Source organism: Buteo buteo, chromosome 6 (genome assembly GCF_964188355.1).
Source record: "Buteo buteo chromosome 6, bButBut1.hap1.1, whole genome shotgun sequence".
NCBI classification, from domain to species: Eukaryota; Metazoa; Chordata; class Aves; order Accipitriformes; family Accipitridae; genus Buteo; species Buteo buteo.
The window spans coordinates 14,195,276-14,221,325 of record NC_134176.1 but is presented as its reverse complement, the minus strand read 5'-3'; the positions used below and the strand labels follow the sequence as shown (position 1 = coordinate 14,221,325).

The 26,050-nt window shown below is 42.6% G+C and overlaps 1 protein-coding gene across 6 annotated transcripts in view; it reads left to right on the top strand.

The window, feature by feature from the left end:
- EVL (Enah/Vasp-like) overlaps positions 1-26,050 on the top strand; it is a 159,336-nt gene that overhangs the window by 72,112 nt on the left and 61,174 nt on the right. For 5 of the 6 annotated variants that reach the window (XM_075029848.1, XM_075029849.1, XM_075029844.1 and 2 more), the window contains exons 2-3: positions 9,832-10,000; positions 17,230-17,407. In XM_075029848.1, coding sequence (XP_074885949.1) covers positions 9,832-10,000; positions 17,230-17,407 — 347 coding nt within the window. Of the gene's footprint in view, positions 1-715; positions 889-9,831; positions 10,001-17,229; positions 17,408-26,050 lie in introns of those variants that run through there. The other variant, XM_075029847.1, reaches the window with a different exon arrangement.

Genomic DNA, 26,050 nt, shown 5'->3' with positions numbered 1-26,050 from the left:
AGGGCGTGCGCTGCTCACACACCCCTTGGAGCAAATTTTGTCTTGTTTTTTAAGTGTTGGAGATTTCTCCCATGTGCTATAAGCTACCTGATCGCTTACCTCCTTCTGTGAACATGTGTTTCTTAGTTTATGTATTTATGGTGATGCCCCAAGTAAGATGACAGGGTTGGAGAGCAACCAAAAAAAAAGCTTTTGCTCTGGTGGACCCCGAGTTAGCCAGGTGTAAGGCAGCTCCCATCCAAAAGCTGTATTGCCATGGGAGGTGAGAGTCGGTGTGCAGTATCTTGGCACTGTGTCGCTCCAATTCGAGTTTGGGGCTGGAGCTGGACCCCAGCCAAGGGGCAGGCAACGCCAGGTTGGCGGCGAGGCAGGATGGGGGCCCTGGGTACCGCCGGGGCCCCTGGGTTTGGTTCTGTACCATGCAAACACCCATGCAATAAATGAATAATAGCAATTTTTTCCTGGGTCTGAGGTTTGTTTGCTTTTGCTTTTTCTGGGACGGTGAACCCGTGCCTTGAGAAAATAAGCGAAATGGTTGTAATATCCATGCCACCAGTGAGGCAAAGGCAGTGCATCTAATCTTAATCTATATTGTTTGGACTTCTGTTCAGTAAATCAGCTGTAAGAAAGAATACATTTCTTCTTTGAAGTCCGTTCCCCGCCCCTGTGTACAAGTGTTACTTCCTGCCCTTCTACTCTCCCGGTAGCGCTTCCCTTTCCTGTTTTGGTTATAAGCCTTCATAGAGACTCCTGGTTTGTCTCCCTGCCAAATTTGTCTTCTGCTCTGTAATCAGGTGAAATAGCCTATTTGGGTTTAAGCACACGTGCTGGATTTGAGCATATACTCCTGCAGGATTACCTGACCAGGTCTTCCTTGATGGCAGGCACGTAAGTATCTGGGGACTGGGCAGGATGGCAGGGAATTTGTTGACCAGGGTTAATGTGCCTGGATGGGACGGAGAGCATGTATTGTCATAAATGCAGAAGGTCTGGGGTTTGGTTATAGCCTCGTAGGATAATTTATAATTGTATAAAATGGTAATTAAGCTTTTGCAGCAACGCTGCATTAATGTGCATCCCCTGGCAGTGAGGGAGAGGCTGACTTGATGGAGCCAGCCTCCTTCATTCCTGGTCTGCCTCTGTTGGCTCCAGGGGAATTGTCACAGGTTTATTTGCATTTCTTTTGGGATTGAAGGGAAACCAAGGCAAAGCAACGCCAGCTTTAATGAAAGATCTTTATGTTGATTTCCTGTATTCACATATGAGTCTGCCTCTCCTGATTATTAGTTATGATTATGATCTTTCAAAGCCGTTGTTTAAGGTATTGTTCTCCTGAAATACGGATATGGCTGGCCCGTGAGTGAGAGCCCTCAGTCATGTATTTTCACTTGACGGTTCAGTTTGGGGTTTTGCATAATGAGTATTTTACAAGCTTAGTTACTTCTTGTTTTTATTTCTGTAATTTAAGGGTGAAGGGAAATAGTTTATATTAATAGGAACCTGATCTAGTCAAGCTGCTTTTTTACAGTTTTTGACTAATTGGGTTCATAGTGTTTCCCCAGGCCATTTACTTGATTTAGTTTTAGGAACTTCTGAACATTTACATGACATTTATTTTTAGGAACTCCCAAAGTATACCTTCAAGGTGGCATGCAAAATCTGAAAGTGAACCACACTTCACTGCAGAAAGAAATGTTGCATGAATTAAAGTGTTAATGGAGCAATGGAGTTTCTCCATTAGGAGACAGCAGTGACCGGACCTTGTTGGAGCAGGTGGAAGCTGAAGGGAAAGTTTCCTGGAGCACGACATGGCTCTGGGAGTCCAGCTGCCTGGCAGCGATGGCACTTCTCTGAATCACTACACTTCCTCTGTGAAGTGCCGCTTGCAAAGCAGTTCTCTTAAAGCATTTTTGTAAGATGTTGAGTTGAGATACTGATGACTGGAGTTCCCCTTAGAATCATTTGAATTCTTACGCTTCAGTTTGCAAAACATACCAGAATAGTGATGGGTTAAAATTAATTCCGCCACGTAGTTTCAAAATCTCAGCAATGTAAACTAAGCAGATGTGCCAGCTTAGAAGGGCATCAATCTGCGGTCACTCAGCTGGCCCTAAATCTCCACTGGTTGGCGGATGTGCTATTTGAGTGCTGCGGTGGACACCGAAAGGTCAGGGCGCTCTCCTGACTTTCACTGGCGGTGCTGAGGACTGAGCTGTTCAGGACCGACAGTCAGGCCCAGGTGGACCATCTCTTCCACTGCATTATTGTTTTGCATACTTTATTTTTTATATTTCTACTCACTTCTCCCATGCTCAAGAGCACTGAGGGGTGACAGAAGGTTATGCAAGTTTCTCTGGCCATGCCAGGATTGCATGCATGTTCCCAAATTTAGCAACTCATCTCCCAAAGTCCTGGCTTAGTGTGAGACCTGGGTGCTTCATGAACTGTGTCTTTTTTTGGTTTCCAGCTGAAGTATCTGCAATGGATGTCTGCAACGAATAGGGACGTGGCAATTCCCACTGGGTATGCCTATGTAATAAGGGAGAATTCAAAATTAATGTCTCATTGCTAGCAGTAAGACTAACTCTTAAATACTCTTCCTTGTGGAGGTGAACTGGTGTTCACCTTACTCTTGTTAATCCTGTAGGTACCAGTATTTCCATTTCCTGCTCTGTAAAATATGTATTTATCTTGCAGGTGTGTCATGACTTTATTTAACAGCATCAGTCTTTTTGATAGCTGCTTATGAAGGAGGCTTTGTATTTGTACTATTTTCTTGTAATTATTTAATATTAAACTGTTCAGATGCTGGACTTTAACAGTGGAGAAAGGTGATGGCCAGGCACCTGCAGCAGATGCTCAGTGCAGAAGGCTCATCTCCTGCTGGTGATGCAGCCAAAGCCCAGCACCAAAGGCAGGTCTTCAATGTGTACATGCAAGCTGAGCAGGAAACCAAAAAATGGCAGCTCCCCTGGGAGCTGGGTTTCACTTCAGGCTGACTGGGGCAAGGGCAGCACTGTCATGGAGGTCTTTCTGCAGAGGCAGGCGATCAGGAGTGAGTGCAAATTGAGGACTTCTGACCACTGGGTCCATGGGTTGGTTTTTTAAGGGGTCCCAGGAAATGGGACTCAGAAAAGCAAATGGAGATAGTGCTTGTGGCATCTCCAATATGGAGATGAAATATATGAATATGAAATTCATATATGAAACTGTGACTGGTGTTTTCCTAAATGTCTGCTAGAAAATATTCAGGCATCTGCACGTCACCAAGGATTGAAAGCACCTATCGGGAGGTAAAGTCCCTATGGGTTTCCACTGTCCTTTAGTTTGATCAGTGGCTAAATGCTGTTGTTTCACTGTCAGGTTTTGCTGCGTTGCTGAGGAAATAAGTTCTTCAGTGGTCTGGGACAGAGGTGGGGTGAACGAAGGTGACGCCGACTGTCCCGTGTGTTTGGTTGCAGAGGGAAGTAGACTTCGAAGAAGGAGGTCCCAGAAGGAGTCACAAGCATGACTGACGTTGTGTTGGAGAAATGAGGCTCCTAACAAGAAAAGGGGTCATGAGCAAAGCTGGCAGTGGATCTCTGCTGGGAGGGCTGGAGAGCCACTGCCCTCCAGCAAGTTTTATCTGTAATGAGCACAGATCTCAGATATGGTCTGTATGAGCCCAGGTGACCTGACTGACTTGTGGTCAGAGGGTCTCCCAGGTTTCTGTTTCTGTAAATCCAGTTGTCAGACAGAAATGTCCACCTTTGCCTGTAAAGATAACTACTGCAACACTTCCCTGCATCCCAGTCATTATTATATTTGTTGTAGTGAAACCAATTAAATTGTTTAGCAAATTAGTCTGTTAGGGTTTGCAATACACTTTAAATGCTGCAGGAACATGACTTGTAGCTTATTAATTTTGAGGTTAACACAGATACGTACCGCACGGACAACACATCTCCATATACAGTATTTTGTATTTATTAGCTGTTTAAGCTGACATTGAGAGAATTCTGTTGGCTTCATCAATCAGCATCAGCATCTATTTCTTGTATGTCAGGTTTAACCACACAACTGTGACTTTCTGCAGGCAGACTCAGAGGACAAGTAGAGTGAGAAGCGTTAATTGGCTTGTGAGTTATCTCGCATGTTCTGTGTGCTGAGGGTTTGTTCCCAGGTAGGACAAGCCTTGGGCAAAGTAATATTAACAATTTCTGACACCAATAAGGATGGTTAGGTCAGTCCAAAATAATTTTTAATTATTAATCATATATAGTGTGTGTGTGGAAAATGGATGGGAAATAGAAAACAAAAATAAAGTAAATGTTTGTGAAAGTAGCTGTTTTGCATTTCATAAGAATACCAGAAGGCAGCTTGTTTGAAGGTGAGAGAATCATGAGCAGCTTGAAACAAGGTAGATCTGTAATAGGTTCAAAATGTGATAGCTTGATTTCTGTCAGGGGAGCTTTCACAGTTTATGCTAAGTGAATTTCTGCCCCAAGGAAACAGTTGTGTCTGTAAATATAAAGGATAGTGGAAGTCTCCTGGTCCAGCTGGCTTTCTGGAGTAGAGCCCACAGAATTAGGTGTTTAACCCTAAAGTTGGTTCGTTGTGGTCTTTTGTTACACTTCCATGAGCACGATTTGGTGACCCTCCAAAAGCTGTATTACATTGTTGTGGCTCTAGGAGGAAGTATTTTAAATACTTTCTTACTTAATGTAATATTAAATACCAGCCCACCCTGGAGGGGTGACCTCTGGGTGGACTGGTGGTGGGCAGCGAGTCTGGGGTAAGGCTGGGATAACCCTGCACCACGGCGGGCTCTGCGCGGGGCCGCTGGTCATAGGTGGGCTCAGTGACTCAGTACCACGTTCTGCAAAAGTTCTATTTGTAAGAAGATACCTTGTAAGCAGAGAAAACAGGTCAATGAAGGAGCAGTGCAGCTTGGCCTCTTGTCTTTTCTCAGTCTGGGACAGGAGAGAAAAGCCTTGGAGCCCCTTCCAGAGCCTTTCTACCAAAGACTTGCTTCCAACCGTTATGGTTTACTCCCTTTTTCCTCTCAATTCTCTGTGCCAAGTCTTTTGTGGTTCAGGTTTGAGCTTTTTGCTCAAATCCATGTGGATGACCCTCTGGGCTAGGCAGAGTGAAGCAGGAGGACTTTTCCCCAACCCGTGTGTCCCCTGCTCCAACCTCCACAGTAATTTCTGTCATATAGTTCCCCCTGTGTTTCCTCCTCCTTTTTAATTACTTGCACTCAGCCATGTAATGTCAAGCAGCCCCATTAAGTCTTGTGATAATTCACAAAACCTAAGATATTTTCCCTAAGACTCCCTGTGTTATCTTTTCCACACTCCTTTGTGGCTCTTTTTTGGCTATGAGTCCTTGGTAATCATAAATTTACTAAAAGCCAGGAAGAAGGACTGCATTTTTCAAGTTCTGCACAGAAAGAAGAGGAGACACTTCTGGATGAGGCCGCCTTCATTGCGGCACTGTCTCGAAGTGCAGCCTCAATGCTACCCCCAGATGCTTTCCCGAATTCGGTAATCTCTGTACCTTAACTGGTACCTTTAAGCTTGACGTGACTCATTTGAGGCTGGAAGTGCTGCTGACACTGTAGCTAGCAAAGCACGGAGGGTACAGCAAACCTGGGTGGCCAGCCCAAGCATGCCACACAGCCCAGGTGCCGTGCTTGGCTGCCCACTCTCACTGGGGCTGGGCAAGAAGGGTCAAAGCTGACCCTTTCAAGAAGGGTTAACGCCAAATCAGCTAATCTGCGCATTTGTGAAGACAAATCCTAAACAGAAGAGATGGAAGACAGTGGGTCAAAATGGGTTGCACAAACCAAAGCAAACAGTATCATCTGCAAACGTTTTTTTTTTTTAATTTATAGTTTTGTAATATTGAAACAATATTCTATAAATCTCAGCAATGAATGCTGGATTTTAGGTACAAGCTGTGAACGAAGGTTTTCCCAGTGCAGTCTGCTTCTATCAGATGTGAAGTTAAGCAGATTTGCTTTAACTTCAGGCAAACAAGTGGTCCTGGTGCAGAGGTTTGCCATCCCACAGATGTAAAGCACTGAGGAGAAAATGCTTTCAGAATAGTTAGGGGTGGATATTAGGATGGCTCTAAAGGGTTCCCTAGGAAGAGCTCCTTCCCCTCCACATATAAATAAGATGTCTTAAATCGGCCCTAGAGCAAAGTGTAGAGATTGGAGTAGATGTTATGCACAAACCTGAACAATGTTATAATTAAGACCCCTCCATGATGCTGGTTTTGTCTTGTTTACACAGAATTGCCTATGATGGAAACCCAGGTGGATGAGTCTGGCTGCTTGCATGTTGATGTAACGTAAAAAATCAATCGGGCAATTAGTAATATTTGGAAATGTATGTGAAACTTGATGGATATTCTCCAACATATATCCATTTTTCAGTAACTTTTGTGTATTATTAGGAATATAAGGCAAGTTCTAGAAGCTACATTCATGACTTTTTGTGTATAAATACTGATATCTGCCAGACTCTTCTCATGGAGAAGGAATGTGACTATGCACAATAGTGCAACTAAACCCCATATTTATTACCTGTTATGTGTAGTTGACATACATAAGTATCAATGGTGTATGGTCCCAAAAATAACAGAAGATTTTGCTGGAGCTTTGTGAAACCAATGTTGCTTGATTTACGTTTAAAATAATGGACTCCACTGAGAGTAATAGAGAGGTTCTCACTGACCTTTATAAGAGGAACGTTTTCTGGACTGTTTTCAGGGAAACCCCTTAAAGCAGCAGCAGGAGAGTTGTGCTTTTTGTGGGTAGGATAAGTAGAGAGTCTTCAGGCGTAAAGAGTTACACCTCCATTTAGGGTGAGACAGCAAGCTAGCAATGGGTCCCTGGGGGCATTTTAGGTTTTGAAAGATTGATGAAGTGCTTTGCAGGAAAGGATTCCCCTCGTGCTGTACTTGTTTTATGTTCCCTTCTGTTATTTCACTGGAGGCCAGATAACAGGCTTAATCCTGTTTCCATTTAAATGAATGATGAAAAACTTCCACTGACTGCAGGGAGAGCAGGGATTGAGCTTGATGTGTTGCTTTATGTTACAGTAACAATTGGTTGTCATGCATTAAATATTGCTCCTGGGGTCTACATCTATATTTCAATCATGGGGTTGTAGAGGGGTTCTTAGCCACAGTTTTTTCTGTCATCATAGTCTGAAGGCAAAGTTGCTGTATCAACTGGAATCTGGACGCAGCATTACGAATAATGCCACTATAAGGACCTCGTGTGTATGGTTAAGTGTGTTCTCTTTGTTGTAAGTAAGGCTAATTTAATTAATTTTGACTTATTAAGGAGCCCATGGCAACTGTGGGTTCCAAAATTCATCTGAAATGGGCACAATATTTGGTCCCAGGCTTGCTCTGATGAAACCACAGTACAGTGAGGCTTGCAGCGACCGGCAAGCCCTGAGGAGAAGGACCCAGGTTCACGCTGGCTGACTGTGACTCTGCCGGGGACCGTGTTTTCTGGGAGCCCGCAGGCTCCCTGGGCAGGGGGTTGCTGTGGCCGCAGGCAGCTGATGCTCCCCCCACCGCTGGAGCTGGAGGTGGCATGAGACGCCTGGTAGCACAGGCAGGCGGGCACCCTCCAGCCACAGGACCGCACCAAAGAGTATTTGTAGCCATTCCACTTCCACACGGCAAAACTAACCCAGTGTACTTGCTTCTTTGCTGGTGCGTTTCTCTCCCATCCTCCCCATCCGTGAATCCGAGTGAGCAGAGCGAGCGTCCCAGGGCAGGTGTGAAGGATGCGGGCAACGCCGCTGCCGCCGCCAGTCTGCAGCTCTCGCACCAGTTGGAGGATTAGGCAGGCTGGAGCGAGCTCAAATCCCTCAGCTGCTAGTGTCAGACACAGAAAAGCTGCCACGAGACATTAGCTTACCTTAAAAAAAAGGGATGGAGAGGTATTTGCTGGGTAAGTACATCAGCAAAGGCGCAGCTGTTCTCCAGGTATCTCACATAACAAAGCAACAGCAACTGGTGGATGAGCTTGGTTTTATAAATTCTGAAGAATATAAATAAAATAATGTTTAATCTTTCTGTTCTGAATATATTGCTCCAGTAACAGTCTCTAGCTGTTTCCATGCTATGTAATGAAAATACACTTTATTCTGAATTTTCTTGCCTTGTTCTTTATGGAGATGTTCGCCAACGTCGCTGCTCCCTCTGTAAACTCCGTGAAGTGTTTTCAGGGTCTTACCCACAGCCTGGAGGAGGTCTGTGGGCTGCCTGGAGGCTGTGCAAAGTGACCGATAAAACAAGCCAGCGTCAGTAGGCTTTAGCGTACAATGGGGGATGCATCTACCTTGGAAATCTTTTTGAGACCCACAAATCAGAAAAGATTGAAAATTGCTGCTGTAATCTACCCAGATCCTCTTAATACTTACAGTAACGTGCTCCCTTTCATTGAGATGATGACAGTGAGAGGGTTGGGTGGTTTTGGGTTTGCAACAGTTGGTATAATTTATAAGTGGTGTAATTTGGTGCTGTGGCAGTGCAGGGATATGGTTTAGCATCACCCAGGAGCTTCTCGTGTATTTGTGTGCAAGTAAGGCGTTACTGAGGCAAAATCAAAACAAAGAGGTATATGCAAGAGAGGGAAAAAAGGGATTTGTGTGCAAAGCAGATTACTACTTGATATTGCATTGCCAAAAATTGTTTAATACAGCTTGGGCTAGGGAAGGGAGGTATATATAAATATATATAGGTCTAAAGTTAATAGGACGGTCATGAACTTAAGATCTTTACAGGACATAAATTCTAACAGTTTTATGTAGGCCTGATGTGCACTATTTGCTTGTTGGATATCCCTGTTACATTTGAAGATCCCACATCTCCAAAATTTGGAGGATTCTTTTTTTTCTTCATATAAGAAACTCTTATTTCCTCTGGTATAAGAAAAGTGGCTGGGAAGTCAGGAGAGCGGGGATTGAAATCCTGATCCATATTGACATGTCACCTCAACAGTATTTGCCAGTAGCGTTTCTTGCACATGAAAGGTGTGTTTTAGCATGAATCTAGTATATGTATATTAGTCACAAATATGCAAGCAAGAGGTAAAGAACTGATGAATTTCTGTGAATCTACAGAACAAAAATAGTTCTATATTAATGCTATACAAAATAATGGCTATTTACTTTAACACTGAAATGCAGACATTCATGGATTCCCCTTTCCCACTTTCTTTGCGACTAGGATGAAGGAAAAAAGAGTTCCTGTGTGCTTTGCACCATGTATTCTGGGACTTCTAAGTGCGTCAGTGGGTCTGGGTATTAGGCGTCAGCTGGATTAACGTAATTGATTTCTTCAGTTTACCTAACGTGGCTTTTGGTTCAAGGTCTGCTTGCTTCCAGTTTTAAATGTGTAACTCAGCTGTGGATGTCACGTTTATTTTGTCAGTAAGCTGTAAAATATTGGTAAGTTTTCATGTAAATGTGAAAGGCTTCATTTGCCAGCAGGTACATAAAATAAATGGAGCATTCATACTGTTGGACAGTTTTCACAGTGTTTGTGTGAAACAAGTTATTCCTCAGGGCCTAATATTTTTATATAAAATAGATTATCAGTTCAGAACAGCAGCATACTGGAGTTTTTTAAGTCCATGAACACATACATGCCAGCTTTAATTTAACAGGCAGATTGCATTCAAAGGATTAGCAGATCTCTTACAAAACATATGTTGCAAGTAGTTCTGATAATTTCTGTTGGTTTTTTTTCCTTTAGATATTTTCAGTAGTATGCAGCAAATTCACTGGTCTTTTCTCTGATTTTGTTGTTTTTGCTCTCCAGTGAACAGAGTATTTGCCAAGCCCGGGCTTCAGTTATGGTCTATGACGATACCAGTAAGAAATGGGTGCCAATCAAACCTGGACAGCAGGGATTCAGCAGAATCAACATATACCACAATACGGCCACTAACACCTTCAGGGTAGTTGGAGTTAAACTGCAAGATCAACAAGTGAGTAACTGTATTGAGTTTCCTGTAAATTAACCTTTGATCTTGTTTGATACCATCGGTTCTATACTTAATGTAGTCTAGCAACATTTCCTGCTCCCTGCAAGGTGCCTATGAGTCTGTTTACTCCAGTCATTCAGATTTTCTATAATTTTTTGCACACAGAATGTATCATAATTTATTACTGCTTATTTGCAAACAAAACTTTTGGTAGATGCGAGAGAGATTTTAATGTTATTTCCCCCCCCTCCATTTTTCCTTGTGAAATGAGTCTTCATGCATTCTGCGGGTTTTGCTCTTAGCTCCCCCGGACTTACTTTTTGCTCATTTTTAGTACTACATAAAAAAAGAAAGAAGAAATCAATCATTCTGCACTGCCATCTTACAAAGCGTGATTGTTATATTGCTGTGAGAAGTTAATTAGTTCCTCGTAATGCATTTTAAAATCCTAGGTGCACACTGTGATCTGATTTACGGCAGCCTAAGTCTGCAGGACCTCCCTGGGTATTAAAGGAGTTATATGGGATTTAGATAATCGGAACTGGGATCGGACCCCCCTCGGCCACCAAAGCACGGTGCTCAGCCTGGGGCTGCCGTGGCGTGGCTCTGGGCAGCCCGGCTCACGAGTGTGCTGGGCAGTGCGTGCCATCGGAAGCTCCATAAGCAAATATCATGTTTAGACCCCAAATTACAAAAATTGACTTGGGTGGAGTAGCGGTGCTATACCATAGTGCCATCTGCATTTTAGAGCAGAAATTTCAGAGTGGGGGACTCCCTCTGCGCGTTGGCGTGAGGCTGGTATGGCGGTGGCAGCCCAGCTTGCCCAGGCTGCCTGCCTCTTGTGCTCACCTGGAGCCGTCCACCTGGCAGAAGAATCAGAGAAAAGCGGGCGATGGATTCCCTGTTGGTTCACACAGCGGCGTTGCCTACTGGGAAGGTGTGATGAGCACCGCTGCCAGTGTGGGACAGGCAGGGGCAGGGCAAGGCAAGCCAAGCCAAGCCAAGCTGGAGAGCAGGAGCCAGGGCACCACCACCTCTCAGCTGCCACAGATGTTGGATTGACCGATCTGCTCATGGAAATGCAGATGATGTCCCTCAGCTGTCAGCTGTAATGATGCTTGGCCCAACTGGAAAAGTTAGTCCGGTTGATTACTGGAAGTGTTAGTGACTTTGCTACACTGTCCATGTACACAGTCATCATTTTGAAAAAGGAAAAGCAGAATAGAAATAGGTGGGGGTTTTGAACACATTGGTTTTCAGCTCCTTGCAGTGCACTTTTGAAACATCTGCCATATCTTTTTGCTGTTGCTTTTATCCCTCTCAGTAGAGCAAAGGCAATACATTAATGTAGTTACATTTCAAAAATAGGATATATTTTAAAAAATAAATGAAATCCAGTGCTGCCTTAGTTGTGAAAGCCATTACTGCTTTGTAACAGGCCATGCTAGCTGTTTATTTTACACAGTCAGCAGGTGAATGTAGATTATTTTCATGTGACTACAGTCTGAGATGGGTCTGAATAGCTGGTGTAAACCAAGCAAAAGTCATAAAATCTACATATATGTGTAAGGGAGGCTATGTACTAGAAGTCTGTCTTAATAAAGTCAAATCTTGATCTGTACTTTAAACATGTTTTGCATTAACTGTAACATTCTATTTGCTTGCAAATGTTCCTACTTATGAAGAGGCTGCATGCCATCTAAAAATCATCTCTATTCAGAAGGAAACATATAGAAGAATATATTTTTCTGGAGTTTAAAGACTAAAAATCCTTCCTCAAACAAAAAGTACAGGTTACCTTAGTCACTTAAAACTATCTAAAAGAAAGTATTCACCTTAAATATGATTACAAAAATCAGTATTAATGATAAAGTAAATTCAAGACAGCGTAGCATAGTAGTATGAAAAGGAACATTCTGAAAGTCTCAAGATTCAGAATTTAATATATTTTATATGAGTCTCCCTTGGAATCATAAGCTTGCTAGGCTTGCTAAGTATTTGCATTTAACAAGAACAAAAATGAATTTCAGTTAAAATAATTCTCTGTAGAAGCCATTTCGTGCTTGCTCTCAGGTTCTGCTAAATCACACTGAAAGCGAGGTTTTAGTAAAAGCTGTTGCTTTGCCAGGAAGGCCATATTTTTCTGAAAAGGACCAATCTTCAGCTAATATGTGATTTGACATATAGTGAAGCTAATGAAGCTATACAGATTTCCAAGAGTTGAGAAACTAGTTTAAAATACGTAACACAACAATACCACAGCGGAACAATTTTAAGTTTTATTACATACTGTTTGGCAAGGCACAGACTAGAGTAATCTTCATGACTTCATCCCTGCCTGCATTTAATGTTTCCCTTTTAATTTTTGTTGTTTTTTATTACACCTCTAATAATCTCTCTCTTTAATTTTCATCCTTTATTTTTTCCCACGTATCTTCTTCTGTAGACTCCTTTTGTTGTCTTGTTTTCTAACCCTTTTTTGGTGCATGTTGTAGCGTTTATGATACTGTCTTCTCATTCTGCTTACCTTATCTGTGTTTATCTGCTCCTCTAGCTGACGGTGTCTAGAACGTTCACTGCAAAGAAATACGGTTTTTAGAGTAGCAGAACTTGAGCATCATTCTCACCACAGGGAAGTGGTTACCCGACTTCTTGTTGTCCTTATGTGTCTGGGTGACGTGCTCATTGTGTGCTCGCGTGCCACAGCAACGCTAAGTTGCAGACCCACGGTACATGAATTCCACTTTCTGCTCTGCACAGACGTGCACATTTGCATAGACTCATGCTGGCCGGAGCAGTAATCTTCAGAAAACCAGAAGTAGACTTTTGAAGCTTTGAAGTAGCCACAGAGGCCAGAACTGGTTTGAAGCTGAGGCCAGATCAGTATTACAATCACTTGACGTCATGAGCTTTGATGTTTCCTTGCAGCCTTCGTTTTTTTGAAGCCCAACAGTCACAAGCAAACAGTTGACTGTCATGTTGCGACTTGCTAGCTGTTGTAACGTAGCCTGTTATAAAGGTGAAGCGTGTTGGCTTCAGTCACCATGCAAGAAGTTAACAAAGCTAAAAACATACAAGCGGTCCATCTTTATGGCTTAGCTGACAAGCAGTAGCTCCCCAGTTCGGCGTCCTGATCAACTAAGGGTTTAAAATTACGGTTTTACATCAAGTGATTTCAGCTCAGCATGATCTCATCACCGAAAGGCATGTGCTGAACAAATAGGCGGGGAGGAGGGTGCAAGTCTGAAGTGAATCATACCTCCTAAGGGTTTGGTGTACTGATGCGGCTGAGAAGTGAATGTAAAAACAGGGCCTTGGGGAAGGTGGGACGTTTTACATTTGCGCCTAAGCCAAAACTGAAAGGGGGACAGCATTCTTGGGATATAAACTAAACCACATTTTTTGAAAAATAAAGAACCAATTAATCACCGCTGTAACTTATTAGAAGTTGGTCAGGTTTGGGCCTGCTTACAGAAATAAAGAATCTGGCCTCAGCTGTAGCAGTTTTTAGCTGCTCCGCCGTATCCTTCCTGTTTTAGTAATCATATGACGGCTCCCCGGGAGAGGAGTCTGAGTGCTGGCGGTGCAGCAGACCCCAAGCTAATAATAAACTTCTGAACCATTTCGTACCCTGGAGAAACAAGCAAATGTCTTGTTCTGGTTGAATAAGAAAGAGTATGGATCATAAGACTTGCGTGGGAGCTCTTCCCGTGATCGTGGTTGTGGTTACACCTCAGCTGTGGTCCTGAGGCCCACTCAATCCTTTCTAGCCCCGTTCTTGTGAGCCCTGTCAACCACCACCATCATCGCTGCTGACAACTTGTAACTCAGCAGCCTACAGACTGCAGTCAAAGGGAAGGGCTTCTCGTTTTTGAGCTTTTTAACATCCCCAAATTCCCTGCCTGCCCCAGAGAGCCTACACTTGAACCTCGGATAACAGGGTGACGAGTTGTACTAGGTAGAAGTGAAGCAAATCTTTTTTTGACATTATAGAGATGGGAATATTGAAAGGTGTCTGTAGGGGTCGGTGTTCGGAAGATCTCGCGATGTCACGGAAAGTTAGAGGGTTAGTCGCAGCCTTGTGATGTACCTGTAACCCCACCTCCCCTTGTTAGTATAAAAGGAATTAACTGCGCAATAAAAGGGGGAAGTTGGCGCTCACACTGCGTGTGTTATCTGTCTCTTTCCCTGGTCTGGGCCGACCAGTGATCTAAGCGTGGCACCTTGATATGTAGCGAACGCTACAGGTGTCAACATAGTAATACTATGCACATCTGGTCTGTGAAAGTCCTTGCCATACAAGATCATTGAAATCCAGAATTCAACAGGGTTCAAAACAATACAGACATTTGTATCAGTAACAAGGCCACTTTGTTTCAGGATAGAAAATACTAAAAGGGGTTGGAAAAGAAAAAATAAGCACATTAAATGTCATGTTTCAGCTTTTCAGACAAACTCTGGGTGAAGAGTTATAGGAAGATCTGTTTGTTATGGACAAATCCATTACTTATTTCTGGAAGATTTCCAGTAAGTTTCTGCAACTGACCTATTATAGACTACAACTGAAGATTAAAAGATGAACTGTTGGTCTGCTCATCATGGCAGATGCTATCTTACTGACATACGAAGCTTTAGAGTAAAGATCCCTTAGAAACACCTGTAAAAAAAATCCCTCTGCTCCAAACAGGAGGACCTTCTTTATTTTAATTACTGCTCTGAAGCACTTACTTATCATCATGTGCCTTGCAGAGCCTCAGCACCATCTGTACCGGATACCTGTGTGCACCCATTCTTAACAACAGCAGGAGAACCACCCTCTCTTTTCTGTTTTCTAGAAACATTAGCCAAAGGAGATAAAATGAAACTCTGGCTATTTTGTGTTTCATTTCCCAGTTTTAAACTCTCTGTTTTCAGTTTGAAGACAAAGTATTACATGCGTAGGCATCCTGATGGTTAATGAAGGTCAACATTCAGATTCTGTCTTCATTCCACTGAAGGGATCAAACCCTCAGAATACAGCGGATTCTCTGAGTTCCTTGAGTCAATGTTCTGGGAAAGCAAATTTTGAACTGTTCACCTGACTTCTATTAAACAATTTTTGGCATAGGTTTTTACAGTTCCTGTCTTTCATTATACAACTGCACTACACCCTCTAGTGCTCTTTGGACTTTAATAGTGCTGTCCTTTGAAACAGAAGATACTTTTAGTAGGTGAGAAATACTGACTTTGTAAAGCCTGGTAGAAGATCACAGTCTTTCTAAACATTTCCTTGAAGATACTAGCTGTGCCCTCCCTTGGTTAAGCTACTCAGAAGTGGTTGGAAAACTTAAAAATTGGTACATGTTAAAACTGTTGGGTTAGTAATCCAGGCATGAGTCTACTTGATGCTCCAGAGACCCCTTGAGTGTGAGCAACATTGGTACAGGCTCTCCCAATGCTCAGAGGTAGAATGGGGGTAGTGTCATCATTTTTCAAGAGAAAAGGGCTATCTAAGCTGTCAGCTAGAAGAGTGAGTTCATGGCTTTGCTGTGACCAGCACGACGTGGTTTCCCTGTCATTCTGGTTGGTGTGGGTGCCTTCCTGTGCAGTATGCTGGTGAAGCGTTTCCCATTTTCAGGGGAGCAACTCTTGGGATCCTGTGTACAAAATGCAGGCTGTCCTGCATCTCCCTCTGGATCGCAGGTCAGGAGTCTCTCTATAAAATGTGGCAAAAAAAGCAGCATAGATCTGATTGCTGCCCAGTGCATTTACATGGTAACTTAATAATGATATTGGTTTGAGAGCAAAAGTCGGACCAAATACTGGATGTTCAATAACCATCAGGATAATTTATGCCTAAAGCTAGACCAAGTATTCAAAGACTATATCTGCTACATCACTGTTTAATGCTGGGTCAGGTAAGTAAATGCATTATAGAAATAGGGTATATCTGTAATTATCTACTGGTGTAATGGCTTCTTCGCTTGTTTCCATAATTTTTTATATCAATATAGTACAGTTATCAGACATCTGTTAACTAGCTATATCAATGAGACAATGCCATCCTTCAAAAATAGGAATGTGTGAAAAACAATTTGCTCCTTATATATTAGGTGCTCATCTAATGTTTTTCTGCCAATTTAAATTGGCAATCTACTGAAAAGTCAAAACTCAGAGCTAGGAGTCATTCATTTTTTAAATTAGTTTTAGAACTCTGCTTTTATAATTGAGAAGAATTGTCAGTCATCTAGCAAAAATATTGTTAATCTAATGAAATATGTTGGAGTTTTTTAGATGCAATAATAGTACTAACAGAAAACTTTCCAAAGTACTGGTCAAGCAGACTACGAAAAAGATGTATCAGTAGGTTTTCTGGTGTGTGGGATCATCACAACAGAGTGCCATTGCCACTCCACAGCTGGGTATCTCAGGGGTGCTGTCTCTGCCATGGGTCCTTCTGGCTTATTAGTGGTGCAGTGGACACTCCTGCCTTTCCACTCTCAGCTAGAGCAGCTTACACTTTTAGCACTGGAGGTTTCTGGTTGGATCCCAGGTGTTCTGTGTAGCTGGGTGTCCCACATGCCCTGCCCAAGGATAAACAGGGCATTGTATTCAGCAAATTTAATCAAAACATACAGAAACACCCTTCTGCCGCAGTCACCCCTTACCTGGAAATTATAGCGTGTACAGCAAGGGAGGAGGTGGGAGAGGAAATATTTGGTTGTCTGGTTTTGTCTTTGCCTATCTGATTCTAGAGAAAAAACTCTCTCAACATAAGAAGCTGGTGGTGATCAGGTGCATGGGAAGAGAAAAGCAGAGATGGTAAAATGAGTCAAACATTTATCTGCTGAAGGGCAGGGTTAGTGCCAAGAGCGCTGTCTGGCTCTTTTTCTGACAATTGTGCATGATCGTCCCCCAAAAGATGGCAGCAGCTGCTGGCACTGGCTCCTGACATCTGTCTGCAGTATCTGCACAGCTGTATCCAGCGGAGGTGCTGTAGAAAACACGACCAGGTAATAGATTTTGCAAGACTAGCTTACAGCTCCCCGAGGCTGAACTGAACTGTTGTAAATCTCACCCCCAGGTGCGGGTCTTCTGTCATCAAAACACACACTGCCTTACTGTACAGCCATGTAGGAGCTGCCATATGAATTGCCTCTACCAATTTAATTAACCTTTACCACAGGGTTGGGGGTTTTCTCCACTGAAAACAGAACTATTTTTAATCTTCACCCCTCTCTTTCAAATCACAGGTAGTGATTAATTACTCAATTGTGAAAGGACTGAAGTACAATCAAGCAACACCTACCTTTCATCAATGGCGCGATGCACGGCAGGTCTATGGCTTGAATTTTGCAAGCAAAGAAGAGGCTACCACGTTCTCCAATGCAATGCTGTTTGCTCTGAATATCATGAACTCACAAGATGGAGGTAAATTAGCAGCCACTACACTCTTTATTAATCTGTGGCATTTTACAGCTTACATTTTACATTTCAAGCACCTACTACAGTTGTATTGGATAGTATGCCATTATAAAACACGTTATAATAAAAAAAGTTGGTCTCTGGTAGACAGCCTTTAGATCAGCATTTGCTGTGGTATGAATTGTGCATGTTTTCAGGTTTTATTCGCCTTAGTTCTAATTTTTCATGGTGCCTTAATTCACGATGGGAAATCAATGGTTGTTTGGGAATGCCTCAGCAGGCAGGTAGCCCCACTAGTTTATGTGGGTCTGTGTATGTCTTGTGTTATGTGTAAGATGGCAGAATATAACTTTAAATAAACGAAAGCTAGAGTAAAATTAGCAACATTTTATAAGGTAGAACTCCGAGCTGGCATTTCCAGTGTGTTGGGTGTCAGCTACAGCTGTTGGCTCTTGTGGGCCAGCTTTCAAAACGAGGAGTGTGTGGCGTCTCGGTTGTTTCATAAGGTAAAATGCAAAGGCTTGTCCTCTGGACGTTGATCGATGTTGTTCCTAAGTACTATATTGGCTGCAGTTGAAGTTTATGGTGAAGTTTACTGTTCTGTGAAATTGTCATTGCGCTAGCTTGATGAGGGCCCAAAATAAAGTTCTGGTTTCTCAATGGAAACCGGTTTCTGGTCTGCAGTATTTGGATGAAGTACTGCCCTCAGTTACATGCCTATGACCTCTCTGCAGCTCCTGGGCTGGGAACAGAAAGCAGTTCTTGTGTGGTGTCTTTTTTCCACAGCCCTATTTTCCTTTTGAAAACACAGTGAGTCAAGGTTTACATCACTTGCTGTTGTCCGGGTTTCACTGCAGTGTTCACTGGCGATGGACAGCAGCCCTCTAGAGAGAGTTTGTCTCCTGACAACCTTCAATACACAAATATGTGTTACTAAAAGGTTTATTTGTAATATAAAAGGTCTTATTTTTCTTTTGCTATTTCCATTCATCCTATTAAGCTGACAGATGCAAAAGTCATCAAAAATCAAGAAAAGTCTTAAATTCTGAGCTATATTTAGAAGTACTGAGGGCTGAATTCTGCCTTCTTCAGCTTGAACTTTTTCAGCTCTAGTTGTGCCACAGCAGGAGACTTCAGGAGGAAATCTGGCCAACACTCACCAGTCTTAAATTCATGCAAGTCTGAAGAGTACAGAGCTCTTTGGCTGCTCATAATGTGCTCAACCCTTTTAGACCACCAGATGAGACTCCAAAATTTGCATACTTTGATTATGATCTTGATGTAGTCATTGGTTTAATGTCTATGATGGGTCTGCCTTTCTTCCGAAAGCCCTTAAGTTTGGGGGTTTTTTTCCATCTGTCTCTTCCCGTCAAAGGGAGTGGGGTTTTTGCAGGATTTTTAGGTTATTCCAGGGAGGTGCCTTGTGGAAACATGACTTTCAAGATGAGAATTTATTGCTCTTAGGCTAAAATGAAAGAAACTATCTTAAAGACGATACTTTAATTATGTTAGCTACTCCTAGCAAAGAACAACAGGTATTTTTAAGAAAGTATTTTTGAGTACTTGAAAAGCCTGTTAGACTCCTGAGAAGTTTATGAATATATAGCAAATACTAATTTGCATTTTGGGGGTATTCTTTTATTCATTTACTTAGCACACCAAAGTGTGTTAGATGCTGTACAGACATAAGATCCAGCCCATGCTGAAAAGCTTGCATTTAAAGTTTCTAGTTGTCACACAGACAGGCATGAATTGGGTCATAGATGAAAAAATTTCCTACTTTCTTTTTTAGGAAAAAAAATGGTCTGGTAAACATTCAGTCTTCAACAACCCCTTTTCTTTCATACATAAATGTTAGAAGTTTCAAAGATTGCCAGTTGTCCTATTCTTTACAGCTGAGCTTGTCAAAAACTGAAATTTGGTTTAAAGGGAATTTCAGCATTTGTGGCTTTTCACAAAAACTCTGATTCTATGAAACAAATTCCCAAAATATTGGTTTTTATCAAAATTATTTTTAATTACAAAATATATTTCTATAAGTATTTATCTGTAAGTTTATTAGCTACAAATAGATAATAGATTATAATGAGGACTTTTATATCACCGTAAGTTTCCCAGTTATTGCAGTGATCTCAGCATGCAAGTTGACAGCAAAAGTACATAATGAATATAAGGTATAAAATGTTTTTTTCAGATCTGCTCTTCTAGGCTCGTATAGCACATAAGCTTTTGTGGGCATGAATTAATGCAAATAGAAATTCACACAAACATACATATCCATATATCTTTTCAGGCACAGTCACTGCCTGCATATCCATCCATTCTGCTGCCTGCGTGCTGCATTAAGGCTTGCTTTTTCATATGGAAGAATCATTAGGAAAAAAATGTATTTATTATATCTACGCATCCATGTATTAAAGTTGCTCATGTGCTTATGCAGACAGATGACAGCTTTAAGGAGTGCATTTGTATGCACAGAATTGCTCACACGCTAATAAAATCCTCAACCAAAACCAGAGAGTTGAACAGAGGTTCCCTCTGGCACATTCATAGTACAGAATACCCTATCTATCTGCTAGCTCTACAGTTTTGGATATGCTATGCGCACTACTTGGGATGTGCTATTTCTAATGTTTTCTTGTTTTGTGTATTCCCTGCTGAGACTACTGTGTTTAGGTACTGCTAATCTTCCCGTAGTTGGATACAGATTCTGGCTTCCATGATTGCTTCTCCCTTCATTCTGCCGCCTACTTGCGTAGACTAAAATTAATCATGGTAGACTACAGCAGAAAATCAGAGACTGCATCATATCTTCAGCAGACGTGGAGTCAGGGTACTGTAACATTTGGGAAAATAACTAGTCTTAGTCGCAAAGCAATGGTGTGGGTTTTTGAATGGTGCATTAAGCTGAATTAGTTTAAAAAAATGATAGCAGTCTGTGTTTTGGGGAGTTGGAAATAATTTTTAGGCAGTGCTGACTTTCAAATGCATGAGTCACTTCAAATGAATGTACAGTTATGAACTAGTGTTGAGAATTACGGTACTGTCCCACTTCTTCACAAGAGAGGCTACGATACCCGAGATCATTCACCGCAGGCACTGCTATCGGTGTGCTGATTACATGGGGCACTAGTGAAAACTAAACTGAGTGCTTCGTTAAATGCCTAAGGTTAAATGGGCTAAATCAGATCCTACATCCAGCCTGTGGTAACCTGGGTTGTGTGTCAAGATCATCCCTGGATAGGGATTCTTCCAGGGAGTCTGACGTCCCAAAGTTTGGGAAAGCTGGGAGAAAAGCGATAACTAAACTTGCTGTCTAGTTGTATTTCTGCAGCGGATGAACTCTTACTCTTGCCCACCGGGGGGGCTGGCCATCTTACGTGTGGCCAAATTCTCAGTGCTGTGATGGGAGCCTCTCCCAGTGCACGTCCTCAGGGTGGGGTAAAGCAAGCCTTGCAGTGCGGGAGCTGAACACGTACTCAGCTCAGTCTTGTGCTTTGTAAGGATGCTAATGATCATGTTAGGAGTAATCTGAAATGAGATAAAATAAGACTATAAAGAAAATAATAATACAAATGTGTGCCGTCCTTCCTTTAGAGGTTGACAGTTGCCTCACTGAATCACAATTGTTTACCTGCCAGCTTGTTTATATGCCTAATTACTTTGATTTCCTTATACGTCTCTTTAATCTGTTCTCCTTTACAATAAAAAATGAAGAGTTGGTCCTGAGCCAGCCTGCAAAATGAGAGCAAATGATAACATTGACTTGCTCATTACCAATCTCTTGCTTATGGTTCTTTAATGGTGTCATTTAGTAAGACCATTAGTATGACAAATGACTTCCCATTAAATTGTTTTTCTTTCATGGGTGTCCACTTTGTGACACCAGGCCTTTTACTAGCATAAGCTACCTGATGCATGGAGCATCACCAAGGAATGTCATCAGCTTACCTTGTCACCTGCAGCCAGGTTGCACTGGGGACAGAGCATCACCCCTTCTTGCCCAGGGACACTGTGGGAAAAGCATTTTGCATGGATCCTGCCCACAGGCTGTTTGACATTTGGTAAGCAGACAAGGTTCATGTTATTCAGGGCTTACTTCCTCTTAGATTTAACAAATGCAATGACCGGTGGCAGCACGGCACTGTTATTGGAGCAGGACGTAAGGTGAGGATATCAGTAAGCTAAAATGGGCAAGTTCCTGGCATGATTTTGCAGGAAAGCCAGTGGTGCCCGTGATGAAGGTAACTTTCTGCAGGGCTTAACAGAGCCTGTACCCTCAGCACTTCTCCCAGTGAGTGGTTACACTTCCCTGAGAGAGGGAGTGAGACTCTTTTCTCTCCTTTCTTGCTCCCCAAGTCACTAGGGACAGGCAAAGGAATGGCTTCATTTCTTTCCTTCCTTATTTGCTCACTTCAGACACCGTCCTTGCTTCCCTGCTGGTCCCTGACAGCACCTGCATGTTTCCATGCTGCAGGAGAAGACAGTGGCTCGGCTTTTTGGCTTGGCGTGACCAACTGCAAGGGCATCTTGGGCTTCCACGGCTTAAAGATTTGGTACCTCTTGGAGAAGAATTGAGAGTCTGATCTATGTATGCAGCCGACTGGTAAATGCTGCCTATGACATAGTGAATGTAACACGTTATAGACTTTTGCTTTTCTTCTGATGTCTTTGCCCTGGGGACTTGAATAGTTATTGTTGGCTTACAATGCAAGAAAATCATATTTCTAAATGTAAACACACCACGTGCTGCCAAGCCTTATGCAGAAGGCTATGTTGCAGAGTTAGTCATAGTTTAAAGAGGTCAGCTGCCTTATCTGACTAAGAAGGGAGAAGTAGGAAGAAAGCATGAAATAGTAGGGGAGAGGTTTGAAGAAAATGAATAGTGATTTTTATTTTTTTTTTTTGCTTGTAAGAAAGCCATTTTCTTGTTCTAAGTGGCTTACAGACTACACGATACAGATGTGTGGGTCACAGAGGGTGCAGAGTTCAGCCCCGTGCCTTCAGACACAGAGCTTCACAGACCCAGCTTTAACTCTGCAGAGAGGTCATTCTGGCAGTCAGAAGGATTGCTCCTTACTCCTCTTGTTCTGATTAGCACATCTGCTGGCTTTTCTTTTCCACTATTGTGGATTATTTGACATGTATTTCTCTAGCCCCCTTTCCCATAAGTTGGATTTGATGAAGTTCTTTGGAGTTTGAGATCTTTTTCCATTCCTTCGGTCATTCTGCTCTTATCCTTGTCCAGAAGTGACTGCATTTCCATATTGCTGTGAGGAGGTTCCTTGGAAAGCACTTTGAGCCCTCCAAAATAAGGGGAGAAATAGAAGAATAAAGCATTGATTCATCAAACAGCAGATAAACTGGCAGTATGTAGTATACATTCTCTCTCCTAGTTAGATGCCCTAAGTATTTGCAAGGTTTCTGTCAGTGCTGGATATGTGTGAAGATTATGGTGCACTGGATTTCACATGAAAGTCTACACAATTTTTTTTAATATAATTTTGTAATGTTATATTCAGTTCATTTTCACATAAGACTTTTTCCAACTAGTCCCGCGTCTGCTGATATTTCAGTGGCACTGAAGTGTTACTGCTGGGAAAGTCAGTCAGCTGCATTCATTTTCTACAATGCAGTGACTGTTTCATTTGATAATATTGCCCCAAGACTTCTTAGCACCACAGAGGACACAGTGTGGGAAGACAAAAGACTGCATCTTCATTACAGTACTGCATAATACATAAAATAACTCATCAATAATGGAAGGGACCTACCACAGAACACAATGCCCACTTGAAGCCAGCTGGTTCCAAAACGGTGCTGGTGTAAAGAGATCTGTGCCCCATGTGAGGCGCTTCACATACTGTGCTGCGAACTCATTTCCCACACTATCAGGTGTGTTAGTGCAGATTATAAACCCCTAAGATGCACGTTGTAGTTTTAAGTGTGCTAATAACATTTAAAGACTCGTGTAACCTCGTGTTGTATCGGCATTGCAGGACTGTAAGCATGCCATTCTGCTGCAGGTCTTTTAACCAAATCATTCCAGAAGTTGTTCTTATTTATAATGTAGGCATAGAGAACTCGTAAATAGCAAACTTTTAAACTTACTAGTGTAAATATGGTCCATGTGGTCAGACACATAGTGCTAGCCAGAATAGCAACCCACAGGCAATGGTTAATTGGATGCATGTTAAAAATACAAAAAGCTTTTGCTTCTTTAACAAACAAAGTTTTCCCAGAGGAATAAATCTTTCTCGAGTGACATATTCCAAAAGCACCAGAGAAAGGTTTAGAGAAATAAATTTCACAATTTTTCCAGCCTCATGCCTACTCCAGTTTCAATATAAACTTTAGTCTCTCAGAAATGCTCTGCAGATAGGGCAGTTTCTGATCTAGCTTGCTGTGCTTTGTAAGTCAATGAAGAGGGAGGGAAAATTCAAGTAAGATGATGAGCTTTTTCCTTGCATCTGCTGCATTGCTTTATCACTGGAACTGTTCCAGAAAAACCCACCTGACTTACAAATAATCTTTTAGTGTATTGCTTGGTATAGGAATAAATTCCTTCCTTTGCAAACTGGACAGAGATGAGCTGTTACCCAGCAAACTAGGTATGAATTTATTTTCTTGAGCAACCCGTGAAGGGTACTCCCCAGCCAGTGCCCCACCGCCCGTTCAGCAGGTCCCATCCCTGCCCGACCCTTTCAGGACAAGAGTCCCTTGTGACCCCAGCTGAAAAACATCAGCTCAGGCCGTAGTAGCACTCGTTGGGTCTTGCTCCCAAGGCTATTTCTTACTGGGCTGATGGGGATGACAGCCCTCATACATGTCCACTGCCCATGTTTCTAAACCAACCAACCCTTCTCCTGGAATTATGGGCCCTTTCCTTGCAAGCTTCCCCTACCTGCAAAACTCCTCAAGTTCCCTCTTCTCAGGTTGACCTTGGCTTCCTGAGGTGGATATATGACATTTCTAAGAATCTCTGTACACTCTTTAAGTTAAGTTCATGTTAAGAGAAACATGTTTAAAACCAGAACTGGAAGAAGTTGGCCCAGCCAGAAGAAGTAGTGAGTAAAACTGGTTAATCTTCCATATTAGTTTGGCTCCAGCTGACTGGAGCACAGGAGGTGAATTGCTTCACTCGTGAATAGATAAACTGGAATTACAGACTCCTTTCAGTGCTAGAACTGTAAACATCATTGCTATTATTCATCTGTCAGGAAGTATCAAACCATTATTTAATTATTCTGCTCTATAGAAGTAGTCATCGGGGTTTTTTCAATTCAGTTTTTCAGTCCCCCAGGTGGTAGGGATCCACGGCAGAAAGTTTTCCAGGGCAGTGAAGTGCTCTCCCAGTGTTATGCAAATAAAAACCCATGGCATGTTGCTTGTACGTGTCTTAGCCACTTTTCTGCAGGGCTCTATTATATCCCTGCTTAGAGCAGCAGCAGCACTGGAGCTGCTGCCGCATGTCTAGAACAACAAAAGGTGCCTCTGTTCTTTGAAGAGCATAACAAATCTAACGGCTCTTGAGTCTCTCGCTGATGTTTTTTGCTCTGCTGAATTCTTTTGCACTAAATGAAAACCACTTCAGGAAGGAAACTGTGTGGGGAGAAAATTGTTGAGAGATTTAAGAGAGACTTGTACACGTTGAGAGTGAAGACTTCTGCTAGCAAGATTCCCTAGCACCATTGCCCTCAAACCCTTGTTTTTCTGAAACTGTTGCAAACTGGCAAAGTTCCCAGAGCAAAGTGGTAGGAGATGCAATGTGGCTTTTTCACTAGAGTACAATAAGTGGTAGAAGAATATATTAGCTTAGAAAAAAAAGTAATTATCAAAATGTAAGAAGTCCAGTAATTTATGTGCAAGCAGCGTAGGCCAGATTTTGGCCGGTATTCATTTGGAGACCATTTATTTGGTGTTTGCTTGCTGAATATACCTCTTCATCCAGTGAGGTCTCCTTTTTGGGGGTTAGTCTGGACTATATGTCCTGCATCAAGCCAGGGCTGTGAGTGGAGCTCAGCCTGGAGCCACAGAAGTGCGACAGCTCCCTTGCCCCAGGAGATGCCGGGACTCAGAAGCAGCTCCGTGTCCCTCTCCTCTCTCCTCTCCTCTCCTCTCCTCTCCTCTCCTCTCCTCTCCTCTCCTCTCCTCTCCTCTCCTCTCCTCTCCCCTCCCCGGAGAGGTGGCAGGAGAAGGAGTACCTGCCGCCAGCCCACGCCAGCAGCACGCTGCCAGCACCCTCCGGGCACAGCTCCTCGGGTGGGCAGTGGTGGGCTCTGCCCTGACTCTGCCCCTCCGCTCCAATGTGCAGGCAATGAGCAAAGGTGGGGGTTTACAGCCCGGTCTGCTGCCTTACCTCCTGCAGAAGCCCGTAGTCTGTGCTTGGAGTCCACAGCTCTTCAAAAATCTGAAGCATGTGAAGAGCAAATGGCTTTTTGTGATGAGTATAGTGTTTTTCTCTTTACCTTTTCCAATGCTGTACTTTGGCATGTTGACTCTCAGTGCATTTTGTTTTGCTCAGAAGTAATAGTCTATGGGACATTTATTTATTGATTGGGCATATGATTTCTTTCAGTGAAGGAGAAATTGCTCCTTGGAAGAGATCTGTTATTTTAACAAACCTTCTTTCAGTTTTGTGCTCATTTT